Here is a 13,932-nt window from a genome sequence, read left to right as displayed (position 1 = left end):
ACATCCTTAAAATTGGTAACAAGGAGTGAGAGCGGCGTGCTCTGGTTGTTGCCCATCTTTGGACTGCTCCTACAAAGAGAAGGAGGGACGAAAATGAGTGTGAAGCAGAGGGGAGTATCCGACAGGTCCGGTCCTGGAAGGGGAAGAAAAGGTTTTATGTTTCGTTTTGGACTTACACTTAACACTTAACAATAACGGACAGACAGCGAGAAACGATGAGCCTTCGCGAGTGCGTGTCGGACTTCCGACCTGAGTCAGAGGGGGCAACCAAGGATGGAGGCCCCCAGATGGGCACTGGGGGACATCTCCCACCAGTCCCAAGTGGCTGTCTTTTAGCGCGTCCGCCAAGACCGTGCCACTTACAAAACAGACCAATACAGATTACAGATTATGGATTTCGCAAAATTTCAGGGAGACAGACAGAGACAAAGAGACAGTGACAAAGCCGGCTTACCTACAGATTAAGATCCATTGACTTGGGGGTCTAGTGGGCTTGGGGGAAATCCCGGACGAGCCCCCATTTGTTATGCCCAGACCGTTTATTCCCCGAAGAAGACTACCAGAGTCCAGAGTCAAAGCTAAGCAGCAAGGATCTTTATTACAGGTTCGAACCTGGAACTCTCACTCGCTCGCGAAACGAGACGGGCAGGAGAGCTCCCCCACTGAGCTCCGAGCAGTGTTATATAGTCTAAGAAAAGTGGGCATAGAGTTATTATACAAATCAGATATATGATTGGCTAGTGTTTGAACAAGGCGATTTGGCTAACTATGATTGGTTCCCGCCATTTCTGATATTTCGGTTCAACCTTTGAGGCGGGAGAGCAGGTTTATGGCAGCAAGAGTTTTATCTTACTTAAACACGTCTTGTGACCTTGCCTCAGAACTTACAAAATCTCTGGTATGTGCAAAACAAAATCTCTGGTACGTGCAGAAAAACAGGTGCTCACAGAACTTACGAAATCTCTGGTATGTGCACAGATTAGAGAGCAGAACAAAAGGGTGTAGCGGGGGGGGCGGGTACACATCTATCTTTGTGTCCTTTCAACAGTAGGAATATCTCTTTTGATGAGATCGTTGACATTGCTCGACAGATCCAGCACCGATCTTTAGCCAGAGAACTCTCTGGAACCATTAAAGACATCGGGGTAATGCCCAGTCTGTGGACTGTGATGTTGATGGCCGCCACCCTTATGACATCATAGATGACACCAACAGTGGTGCTGTGGAATGCCCAGCTAGTTAAGAAGCACAAAGGAAAATATTTCAATAAAGGATCATTTGACAACTGGAAAAAAAAAAAAAAAAAAAGAAAATCTTTGGCTTCATCTTGAGGGAAAGGCAAAAGACGCTACCAGCCACTTCCCCAACACTACCTCATCACATCACTATTGTAAAACCTAAAGAACTGATCTTTGAGGGATTTTTCAGATTTAGCACTTCAGCAGACCCAGGGCTGTCGCCTGGTCCAGAGACTCCTTGAGTATTGCTCCTGCCTGCTGTGCTTGTTCCACCCACTCGGCTTGACTGCACTCCGACCACACTACCATGCCAGATCCCACACCTGCCACAGGCAAGCCAGGCATGGTGTGTGAGCAAGCAAGAGTAGGGTCTGGCCACTGTGCACAGCCAAGCACTCTGGCTGCTTCGGTGGAGTGGGCAGTTCCAGGAGCTGGCATAAATGCCATCTCCATGCAAGGCTGTGGCTGGACCAGATGTACCACATACAGCTTCTGCTGCAGGCACCTGCATCTGGACAAGGGGAACATGGCAGTGCCTGGAAGCTTGGAGACACCAAGAACCACAGAGCCTCAAAGAGGATGTCACAGCTCTGACTTGACAAACCCCTCGGTCTCTGGTCCTCAAAAGGCTGTAGCTTTTCTCTGCTTCTTGTTACTTGTAATGTGCAGTGTGGGAGGTCATGTTTCAGCCCTGTTTGTGTTACGGTTCTTTCAGGGGCTGGCACCTAAGTTCTTGTTGCAGGTAGCAGGGACCAGCCTGTGTGTGTGAAGTGTGCAGGTGGAACACAGTGCACTCCACCCACCCAGGCGGATATCAGAGGATGGGCCCTCAGGCACCGGTGAGGCCCAACCCTCTCCCTCAGTGACATCTGCATTCCTAACATTCTTTTTGAACATTTGACATTCCACCAAATTCCTGCCTGTCATCTGGGAGAGACTCCATGAGGCCAGGTGGAAATCACACCCAGGTGTCACCCGGATAATGATTCCATCTCTTTTGCACTTATTCCAGAGGCAAAGCCCACGACAGCAGGAAACCCCAGTGCTCTCCTGTGTGCCGCGTTCCAGGAGCTCAGTCCCCCAGCAGCACTTGGGATTGTGGGAAAGTCTTTCCTGAGGCCAGCCTGGGGCATCTGGGATCAGGGGCTGCTTGCCTCTCTGGAGGGGTTCAGCTCAGGACTAAGGGGGATTCTGGGCTGGAATAGGGGTGCCTGAGTCCTGTCCAGATGGTGTCTATGACCTGCAGGGGGTCCTTATGCCAGAGTCTTTCTTTCATAGAGAAAACTAGGGTGACAGAATGTAACCAATGAGAGTTGGAGTTTACTCTTATTTCCCAGGAAGCCATGAGAGTCTTGTGACCCTGGAAAGAGATGGGGTCCCCAATAACTAAGGACATGGCAGTGAGTGATGCAGCCCGGCTTCCTGTCCTCAAAGAGTTTCAGGCCCACTGTCCCTGGACAGTGACAACCCAGAGTGGGCAGCTCTCGGATAGGGAATGCACAGGCTGCTTCTTTGGGAATTTTGATACGGGGTTTTAGTGGACCCTGCTGCTTGCTGGGAAAATTCCCCACCTTGGAACTGTAATGGATTTCAGGAGAAATGACACACAGTTGCTCATGGATATAAAATAAATTTTATAACCAAAATAGGACCCAGTGTCAGCACTCCCCAAGAAGAAGGATTCAGGCTTGGTCCAGTGTGAAGCAAGTGTGCACTTACCCAGGTGGCTTTGCCTATTTTTGTGCATGGGCCCATGGTGAGGGTTGCTGCATGTGGGTTGGGTTTTAAGTGGTTTGAATGTCCTTCTGCTGCTGAGAGAGGGAGCACATGTTGTGCCCAGATGTGCAGTGGATGTGACTAAGGACTGAAAAGCTGTCAATCTCCAAAATTGAATGTTCTTGCCATACAGGGAGATGAAAGGGCTACTAGAAAAGAGCTTATCTGACCCTTTGAGAAAATGAATAGATCCCAACCCAGGTATGTGTGACTGCAAAGTCTCAGGATTGCTGAGACAGGAGCTCTTGCATCCACAGAGCCCTGGGCTGGTCCAGTTGCCTTCCTGCCCACCCAGCCTCTGACTCCCCGGCTCTGTCATCATCTCCCTCTGCTGATTTCTCTTCCCAGCCTGACTTAACTGCCCTGAGAGACCAGGACTAAGGCCAAGGATGGCCGGCTGGGCTCCTCCCTCCCCAGAGACGCCAACCCAACCCCACCCTGAGGAATGTGCTTCTCCTTGGCACTGGCTAGTCTCCAGGCCTAAATTCAACCCTCTTTGTAGCAGGCCAGATGCCAAGCCCAATCTCAGCCTGCCCAGGAAGGACCTAGGACTGAGGCTGTGAGCTCTCAACTTGTTTTTCTGGAGCAACATACTAGGGCAGCTAGTCAGTGATTTTAGGAAAGACGAGGTGAGCCTGTGCCCAGAGGATTTTTCCTTCTGGTGTTTAGTAACTGTTTGGCTGTGACTCACTAGGAAAAACTCACATCACATTCTATATGACTGACACACAGCCCAAAAGAAAGTTGAATTAAACACCGATGAATAAGATACTGTAGTGTGCACATTCCTCTATTCTTTATTGATGCTAGTTTAATGTCTAAGATACCCATGGTGACAAATAAATTGGTTCACAACCTGAAAAAGTGTCACAGTCCCCATGTTGGAGATCACTGCTCTACACGGCAGCTGCAGGAGAGGGGAGGCCTGAAGGCAGAGTGAGAAATGGGGTCGGGGATGTGAGTGCTTATCTCATCCACCCATGAGAGCGAGTGGGCCTGCAGGACTCTGGAAATTGCATGAGTATTTCTGCTCCGTCTGCCTCCTGCCTGGTCTCTTGCTCCCATCTCAATCCTCCCAACCAGCCTCCTCCCAACAGAAGGACACACGGATTTTCCTGAATCACAATCTGATTACTTCTCTCCCCTGCTTAGGGACTGCCTGTAGCTTAGGAGCACTGAGAAGAAAGACTAGATCTCGCCGAGGCTCATAAGGGGAGATGGACAGGGGAAGTGATGGGGATGGTGGGAGCTTCCATGGCCTCCCTGGACTCTGGATCCTCTCCACATCTCCATGTGTTCAGCAGCTAGGAAGTTCAATTCTTCTTGTTCAGGAGTTTTTAGGCCAGGTGCAGTGGCTCACGCCTGTAATCCCAGAACTTTGGGAGGCTGAGGTGGGCGGATCACCTGAGGTCAAGCGTTCAAGACCACGCTGGCCATAATGGGGAAACCTTGTCTCTACCAAAAAATACAGAAATTATCCGGGCATGGTGGCGGGCGCCTGTAATCCCCGCTACTCGGGAGGCTGAGGCAGGGAGAATTGCCTGAACTTGGACGGTGGATGTTGGAGTGAGCCAAGATCATGCCACTGCACTCCAGACTGGGTGACAGAGCAAAACTCTGTCTCAAAAAAAAAAAAAAAAAAAAAGAGTTTTTATACTTTGGTCTGTATTGCCTCCCCATCGTCACCTTTCTTGGAGGTTAGTGGGTGACACTGAAGGTTCCTTCCCTCTAATCCTCAAATATTTTGGTCTTTCTTCTGGTTACTGCCCTGATGCTGAGGCTACCTGGGGGCCCTACCCTAAGGCATATTTTTAGCCTGAGCTCCTACTGTGTGATCTGAAAGAGGCTCATTGGGAAGAACAAAAGACACTCCTATCACTTAGGAAGTTCCAAGTTTAGCGTCATAATAGGAAGAGGGCCAAAGAACAAACATTTTCATATTACAGCCCACCTGGTAAGCCATGGGCTCATCAGATTGGATCCCCCTTGCTCTGCCAAAGTTGCAGCACTCATGAGTTACCAATCCCAAGGGAGGACTCCCACTGCAGGGAGGATGGCAAAGGCCACCACTGCGCTAACCACCCGGAATACAGGTCTGAACACTTCAGCCACTGCATCTTGGGCTGTACTCTGACTACACTGAGTGTGGCGAACAGAACACCCACAACCACAGCCAGTTTGACAAAGCAAGTTAATTACTTACAGACAGGCAGCAAGGGACAGTGGAAGCGTAGGATTCATGACTCACTGGTCCCCCAAGGCTCAGGAGCACTGCCGAGGGCAGATAGAGTCTCCCGTGCTTGCCCCACTTGCACCACAGCTGAGGACTCAGCAGTGAGCTCTGGGTTTTATGTGTGGTGGACATGCCCTGGGCAAGTGTTACTGGACACCCCCTCTAGAAGGGATGGGAATGAGGCCAGGGCTGTCCTGGGCAGTTTCTCTTTAGTTCAAGTTGTTGCATTCTCTGGGAAGAATAGAAACAAAGCCCAGGCACTTTCAGGCAATGATTCCTTTCTTAGGACGGTGCATTCTGATATAGTTTAGCTCTGTGTCCCCAAACAATTCCTCTCAAATTGCAATCCCCATGTGTCAGGGAAGGGATCTGGTGGGAGGTGATTGGATCATGGGGGCAATTTCCCTATTGTTGTTCTCGTGATAGTGGTCGAGTTCTCATGAGATCTGATGGTTTAAAAGTGTGTAGCAGTTCCCTGCTCCCTCTCTTTCTCTCCTGCCCCCATGGCGTTCCCTTCACCCTCTGCCATGATTGTACATTTCCTGAGACCTCCTTAGTCATGAAAAACTGTGAGTCAATTAAACCTCTTTCCTTTATAAATTTTCCAGTTTCAAGTCATTCTTTTTTTGAGATGGAGTCTCGCTGTGTCGCCCAGGCTGGAGTGCAGTGGCACGATCTCAGCTCACTGCAAGCTCCGCCTCCCGGATTCATGCCATTCTCCTGCCTCAGCCTCCCGAGTAGCTGGGACTACAGGCGTCCGCCATCACGCCCGGCTAATTTTTTTGTGTTTTTTTAGTAGAGACGGGGTTTCACTGTGTTAGCCAGGATGGTCTCGATCTCCTGACCTCGTGATCCGCCCATCTCGGCCTCCCAAAGTGCTGGGATTACAGGCATGAGCCACCATGCCCAGCCCAGGTCATTCTTTATAGCACCATGAAAACGAACTAATATGCATTTCTAGTGCATTCTACAGTGATTCTGGGAACTCTGGGCAAGAAGAAAGGTGGGAAAGCCAGAGTCATCCAATGCTTGTCTTCTGGTGCCCTCCAGGAAGCCATTTCTGGTACCCTGGGCACTGCTCCCAGCCTTACTCACCCTGGGTCATCACTGGAGAGGTGTCTCTGTCCTCCCTGGACTATGATAACCAGGAGGGCAGGACCTGGAACTAAGTCACAATTGTGGCCATAGCATCGACTGGCACACAGTAAGTGTACAGGGTGTATTAAATGAATGAATGAAAAAAGTGAATTGATGATGAAAGTCCTATGTTCAAGGTGTGTCTCACTCAACCCGTCTGTCCTGTCATGGTGACTTGGTGAGACTTGCTGCCTGCAGGTCTTCAAACCTCCCTCTCTACCAGACAGCCCCAGGGCTTCCCTGTGACGCTGCTTCTCAGCTGTGCCCTACGGAGTCAGATGCATGGAGGAATGTCTAAGGCTGGATTCCACAGCCCACCTTTTCCCCGCTTAGCCCTCCCAACACAGGACACAGCCACATGCAGGGCTGCAGGAGCCCAGGCTGCCAACAGCATCAACCACCTGCTAGGAGAGGCTAAGGATGGGTGAGACTCAGAGCCTTCCAGCTTACTACGTTTATAAATCCCTTGGCTGAAACTATTAGGGAAAACAGTTGTGACATCATCACGTGGGTTACACACAGTCACAAAGAAAAGGGAAAGCAAAAATTGACAAGAGTGTGTCAGCCTCCCTAAGGGGAATATCTGCAGATTTGGATCCCAAATGACTTTTTTCAGAGGAACCCTCCTTCCTTCTCCTCAGAACAAGCACATTCATTCACACAGGAAGAAGATTAAATTCCTGTGGAGCAGAGGAGGAAAAACCTTTTCACAGGGGAGATTGTGTGGTTTTAACTGTCCTGGGGCCATAATGTATTTGAGAGTCTGGAAATAATTATACAGTTTTTGCCCACATTATCACAGATAACTGCAAAATATTGTGAAATGCCACTAAATTGTACACTTGAAAACACGCACACATACACACATGAAAAGTTAAGGAAAAATATGTATTTTATTGGTGGAGAGTGTTGGGGGAGAAGAAAAAGAACAGTCCAGACGTCTGGTGCTGAATAGTCTGCTCTGGTTCAACTAACAATAAATCCCTCAGTCAATTTGGTCACTGAAAAGACTTGATCACTTCCTGTTGACGATCAGAAACCACAGCAGAGACCTGACTTTTGCGTGTCTGCCTTAACAGAAAAGCCACAAAGAACCATGATAAGGGCATGGCAAATGACAATCACGGTGCTATCAGGAGGTAACAGGTGACTGATCTCAGCCTTGATGTTCAAGAAGATTTCAAAGGGTGAAAGATGAAGAATGAAGAGGGATGGAATATTGGGTGCAGAAGCAGGGGTGATGCTGTGGCTCTCCCAAGGAGCTGTGTTAAGCCAAGGGCAGTGAGAGCCAGGGAGGGTGTGCAGGATGTGGGTGTGGACACTTGGGATCCAGCTTACATCTTCAGGACCTTCTGGTCTGCAGAGGCTGGAAGCTTCATGCTTTCCTTCCGAGAAGACCTTGCAGCTGGGGTTCTGGATGCATTTGAATCTCTGGACAGCACAGCCATAGTGTCTCTCAGTGTAGCCACAGGAACATCTCATGTCCAGGTGATGGCCCTGAATTGCTGAGACACTATTCTAGCCACAGAACCAGCATCCGGATCTTGAGTCTCCGCTCGGTAAATTGTTCTAGCTTCATTCCTGGCAGCAAATCCTGGGGCCTCTCCTCCAGCCCCTCCTATGATGTGGAGGCTCTTAATTCACTGGTCTGCATCGTGTGAAGGATCCTGCCAGAGCAGGGATCAGGCTTTGGTCAACAGAAACCCCCTTGCAGGGAGCTTCTGAAATCCCAACATTGTGTTTGGAGAAAATGACTCACACGGACTCCTCTTTGTCAACCAGCAGCAGAGGGGCCTCCGGCCTGGGGAAACCCGGCCTTCCTTCTACATACCTGACATACTTGCACACCTGAAATTCCACCTCATTCCTGCCTGTTTCCTTGCAGGGCTTCCCTGAGGGCAGATGGAAAGGAAACCTCGAAGCTGCCAGGAGGGAGATTCCTTCTATTTTTTCTTGGAGTAAAAGGGCAAGCAGTGGGGGAGCTGCTGACAGCAGGAAATGCCAACATCCTCTGGGGTTTCACATTCCAGAAGCCGAGATCTGCCAGCCCTGCCCGGGAGCCCTGGGAACATCAGACCTGGGTGTCCTCTAAGAGTGTCTGTGAACAGACACTTCCCAGAGGGGCCAGGCCTGGGGAGCTTGGCAGCCCTTGGGTGGGAGGTCAGGAGACCGGCGTTTCCTGGCCCAGCCTGTGTCACTGACAACCACCAGCAGAACCTCAGCCCGTGTCTTGCTTGGATCCAGGAAGTGGGTGAGAGAGTGACAGCGAAGGTCATTTGAGGTCAGGCTTTACACTGACTGTCCAGACACCTGGGATCTTCTCTAGACACTTGAGAACAGGCTTCTACCGGGAAATCCTGGTCCCGCCTCACACAGCTGGGCCCCCAGGCAGAAGACAGACCCATGGGCAGACATGGATGCCCCAGACTGGGCATCTGAGGGGGATTCTGAGGGACTGGTGGCGGGATCGGACATGGCTGTGTGCACAGCCTGTTCTGACATCTTAGGAAGGGGCAGGGACAGGGTTTGAACCCAGGGCTGACTGACTCTAAAGCCTCATCATGTCTAGTCAGGGGCTCTTAGTGTCCAGGGAGCCCCGGATGGGCGCCCACTGGCCTCATACTGTCCCAGCCTCTGAGGCCCCCATGCTCTGCTAAAATCTCCCTCCACCTTTGAGACGTTGGGCTGACTCAGCTGCTCTGAGAGACCAGGCTCAGGCCAGGAAGAGCAGCTGGCCTCCTCCCTCCTCAGAGATGCCCACCCTGCCCCTGCCCCGGGGAAGGTGCTGTACTCTCTCACTCTGGCTCCTATGCAGGCAGCCTTGCCTCTTCTTGGTAGAGACAGTAAGACCTAGTGCAGGGCTCCACTGCAGCCTCCCAGAAAATGCCTGGAACCAAGGACCTGAAAACCGTACCCCTTTATGGACAACATCAAAGGGGAGACATGTCAGTGACTCTTAGAGAAGAAGGAGATGATCCTGGAGGCTTCTGTGCTCCCAAGTGTCTTAACCATTTGACTGTGACTCCCTCCAGAAACTAGATATCTAGTTCTAGATATATGCTATGCTATCATGTAATAATATCATGACAGAACAATATAATAATATTCTATCATTACTTGGAATACACACAGTCCCAATAAGAGAGTCCTAAACAGGCTGGGCACAGTGGCACACACCTGTAATCACAGCACTTTGGGAGGCTGAGGTGAGCAGATCACTTGCGTTCAGAAATTCAAGATCAGCCTGGCCAATACGGTAAAACCCCATCTCTATGGAGAATACAAAAATTAGCCGGGCATGGTGGCGGGCATCTGTAACCCCAGCTACTCAGAAGCTGAGGCAGGAGAATCGCTTGAACCTGGGAGGCAGAGGTTGCAGTGAGCCAAGATCGTGCAACTGCACTCCAGCCTGGGTGACAGAACCAGACTCCATCTCAAAAATAAATAAATAAACTTTTTTTTTTTTTTTTTTTTTTTTTAAGAAAAGAGTGTCATCAACAGTTGAGCACAGCATTCCGGTAAATGCACACTGCCCCATTTTCTAACCCTTTTTTTAAAAATTAAAAATGACATTGTTTATGCCCAGCTGCACTGGTTTTCCACACTACTAGCACATACTAATCTGTGTGCTGGAAAACACTGCTGTACCCACAGCGGCAAGGAATGGAGGCCAGTGGAGCAGACAGGGAGATGGTGCTGGAAGCAGGGTCTGCTCTGCCCTGGGTGAAGGTAGTGCTGAGCACTCTGGTCTTTATTGAGGTCATTTCTGCTGCAACCTCTTCCCTTGTCTCCTGCCTCCAGAGAGAACCCCCTGTCCATGCTCCCCAGGAACACAGATGCAGGATCTTCCACGCACACAAACCTGATGACATCCATGCCTTGCTGGGACCCAGCCATGGTGCCTAGAGGGTGACAGGTCACCTTGCCTGGCCGGGAGGAGAATGGCTTGTTCATGCCAGGTGTGGCCTGTGAGCTTGAGCTGAGGAACTCCAGCAGAACCTCAGAGGGGCTCACAGAACTGACCCAAAACAGCTCCTTCCCCTCTGTCCTCACATCCTGACCCAAGATGGCTCTTCTCAGGGAAAATCACAACCCATCCCTCTGAAAAAGCACATTAAGGAAAAAGGCCTTTGAGAATCTCAGGAGGGCTGTGGAATTTCTCCACCAGAACTTCAGAGTGCTAATGACACTGAACACAGGAACCAAAACAACCAAAATCAGGAGTTTTATTCTCCTACCTTCTCTCTCTCTCTCTCTCCTCTCACTGTCAGGAACTTCATGAAGACACTGACTGCGTTTTCTACTCAGCACTGCATCACCAGTGTCTGACACAAAGCCTGGGGCATGTGGGCTTCCAAGTGGACCTGTCCTGGATAAATGACCATTAATGAGACAGAGAAGGAGGTGAAGAGCCCCCAGAGGAGTGTGAGTCCCGGGGGTCCAGCCAGCTCCACTCCCACTTTCCAAACCTGTGAAAGTCAGGTGCCTGAGTTTCACAGTCTCTCCCACCCGAGTGCCATGAACTCCAGGTGACTGAGCAGTTACTGGATTCTTGACCATGCATTTCGGTTGTGAGGTCAGGACCTAATGGGCCCCCTTGGAAAGATGTCATGGGTTAGCAATGTCCCAAGGAAATTGGGGAAAGTCATAGCTCAGTAGGATCCAGTGGAATTGCTGTGCGGACGTGTGAGTGTGGGAGAGTGTTAATGCCAGGAGCATCCTGCACCTTCCTATTTGCAGGAGGGCTCAGTGTGGGGAATGACACTGGGGCACATAGCACAGGGAAGATGACGGGCACACCGCTTCTCTCCTGAGAACAAAGGTGAGATTAAAGCTACAATGACACGTACCCTGCCTGGCACCTCTCCTGCCCAAAGACCCAGCCTGTCTCTGCAGGACTTGCAGGAGGGCAGGACATGCTATGACATCACCAGCTCCACTAGAAATGTGGGATAAAAGGAGTGGCTGAGATCTGCTGATCACCTGCTCACTCCACTGCAGCCACCCCAGATCCATGGCTTCCCGAGGCTGCATCCTGGGTAAGGAGGACAGGACCCCATTCCTACTCGAGCCCATCTCCCATCTCAGCCACCATCAGGGCTCGCTTCCCACCCCAAACTACACCTCATCCCTGCTGCCATGCCCAGCCAAATCTCCAGGCGTGAATTGCTCACAGCAATTTCCCATCCACAGTTCCCAGAATAGCCCCATCCACAGCCCTCTTTCAGTTCCTGAACTGCTCAAAGCCATACCGAGCCCTGGTTCCACCCAATCTTCTTCTAAATGTCGGTGCCAGTCATATCTGTGGCTGTCCACTCACCCCATCTTCCCTTTCCCTTTCCCACAGCTGTCTTTGCCATTTTCTTCATCTCCAGGATCCTCTGCTCACACGGAGCCCCAGGTGAGCCCAGGAGGGCTTGGGAAGCTGGGGGGGGGGTACACCTTCCAGGGGACCCCAGGCTGGGACCCACCTGCCACCACCACCTGGATCTCACCAGCTCTGTCTCCTCCAGTGGCCCCCATAACTCCCTACCTGATGCTGTGCCAGCCACACATGAGATGTGGAGACAAGTTCTACGACCCCCTGCAGCACTGTTGCTATGATGATGCCGTCGTGCCTTTGGCCAGGACCCAGAGGTGTGGAAACTGCACCTTCAGAGTCTGCTTCGAGCAGTGCTGCCCCTGGACCTTCATGGTGAAGCTGATAAACCAGAACTGCGACTCAGCCCCGACCTCGGATGACAGGCTTTGTCGCAGGTGAGTCCTGTCCCCTCCATGGGGTTGTGGGTGTAGGGGAGCTGCATGCCTGTTCTGCCCTGGCCGGAGGCCCCATTCTCCTTGTCTCCCTGTCTCTGCCCTCTGCCTCTATTCAATCCACTTCTCCCTTTCCCTATGCCTGTGTCTCTTCCTCCATCTGTTTTTATTTCCCTCTCAGAATCTCACTGTTTCTACCCCACTGTGCTCTCCTTCTGGCTCTCCTGTCCTCCTTTCTGCCCATGTTCAGTCTTGCCCTGATCTCCGGCCATCTCTGTCCTGCTCAGTGTCTCTCTGTCACTCTCTCCATTGTCAGCTGATGGAACATCAGGGGAATGATGACTCCTGGATTCTCCTTCCTGGATGGGCCTGGAGAAAGAGGCTGGTGTTACCTGAGATCTGGGATGCTGAGTGGCTGTTCTGGGGCAGGAGAAACACACACTCAGCTGCCCACCTCATTCTGTGACCTGTCTGAGGTCCACCCTGCAGCTGCCCTGAGGAGGCCCACAGGTCCCCTTCTAGGATTCTGGACAGCGTGAGATGCATGTGCTGATGGGGGCCCAGGGACTCTGACACTTCGTGATGACCCCTACGGCTAACATCAACCAGGCACCACCCCAAGGCTGGCTGGGGAACCCTTCACCCTTCTGTGAGATTTTCCATTCCCTTAAGTTCTCTTCTATCCAGGAGCAAAGCACAGGACCATAATAAATTTATGTACATTGTAAATTAATGCTGTAGAATTCATGAATTAGAGAGTTTGGACGGTTGAAAGGTGTCACAAAGGGTGATGTGGGGCCCCTTCTCTCTGTCACCCTGCGGCATCTTGGCCTTTTCCTTTGTTCTGCTCATGCACACACTTATTTTTTCTTTCTCCATTTATTTTTTAAATTTATTATTTTGTTATTCGTGCTTGGTGACTAGGGCCCTGGCCACCCCTGGGACAGAGGTCACCCTACTACACTAGCCTCCACCACCCCATGGCTCCCTGAACCCAGTCCCAGGATCGGGAGCAGCCCAGGTTGGGTGGGGAGGAGGTGGGGATCGAGGGAGGGCTTCGGAGAGGCACTCCCTGTCCCACACGAGTTCTGGGACAGAACAGGATCTGGCTGTTTATTCTCGATGTCCATTAGGGAGATGCAGACAGACTGGGAAAGAACAGAGGTTATGGGGAGAAGGTCGGAGTAGCTTACCAGACCAACTCAGAGTTACAAGCTTCTTTTTCTTTTTTCTTTTCTTTTCTTTTTTTTTTTTTTTTTTTTTGAGACGGAGTCTCGCTCTGTCGCGCAGGCTGGAGTACAGTGGCGGGATCTCAGCTCACTGCAAGCTCCGCCTCCCGGGTTCACGCCCTTCTCCTGCCTCAGCCTCCCGAGTAGCTGGGACTACAGGCACCCGCCACCTCGCCAGGCTAGTTTTTTGTATATTTTAGTAGAGACGGGGTTTCACCGTGCTAGCCAGGATGGTCCCGATCTCCTGACCTCGTGATCCACCCGTCTCGGCCTCCCAAAGTGCTGGGATTACAGGCTTGAGCCACCGCGCCCGGCCACAAGCTTCTTTTTCTAGTGCTTATATACATTCTAAGCTCCATGCCTATGTGCGGAGTGCACCTGCAAGACAGCGTATTTCATTCTATCAATATCTAAACTTTTAAGTAGTGACTAGGGTCTGGAAAGCTTTCTCCAGAGTCTTGGAAAGTTTCTTAATCTTGAATGGACCCTAGTATAAGGAATATGTGAAAGAATGCTATTATTATTTGATCAGACTTTAGCATCTGAGAAAACCCAGCTGGGGTTT

The 13,932-nt window shown here is 51.0% G+C and overlaps 1 protein-coding gene across 4 annotated transcripts in view; it reads left to right on the top strand.

The window, feature by feature from the left end:
• IGFL1 (IGF like family member 1) overlaps positions 1–12,867 on the top strand; it is a 32,794-nt gene extending 19,927 nt beyond the window's left edge. Inside the window, exons 1-5 of one of the 4 annotated variants that reach the window (XM_017952545.3) lie at positions 9,873–10,343; positions 10,656–11,423; positions 11,732–11,785; positions 11,898–12,141; positions 12,455–12,867. In XM_017952545.3, the coding sequence (XP_017808034.1) occupies positions 11,399–11,423; positions 11,732–11,785; positions 11,898–12,141; positions 12,455–12,458 (327 nt within the window). In that variant the 5' untranslated portion in view covers positions 9,873–10,343; positions 10,656–11,398 and the 3' untranslated portion in view covers positions 12,459–12,867. The other 3 variants (XM_031659135.1, XM_009194790.4, XM_009194789.4) reach the window with 3 other exon arrangements.
• Positions 12,868–13,932: the final 1,065 nt, after the last annotated feature.

Source organism: Papio anubis, chromosome 20 (assembly GCF_008728515.1).
Source record: "Papio anubis isolate 15944 chromosome 20, Panubis1.0, whole genome shotgun sequence".
Classification (NCBI taxonomy): Eukaryota; Metazoa; Chordata; class Mammalia; order Primates; family Cercopithecidae; genus Papio; species Papio anubis.
This window is presented reverse-complemented; position numbering and strand designations above follow the sequence as displayed.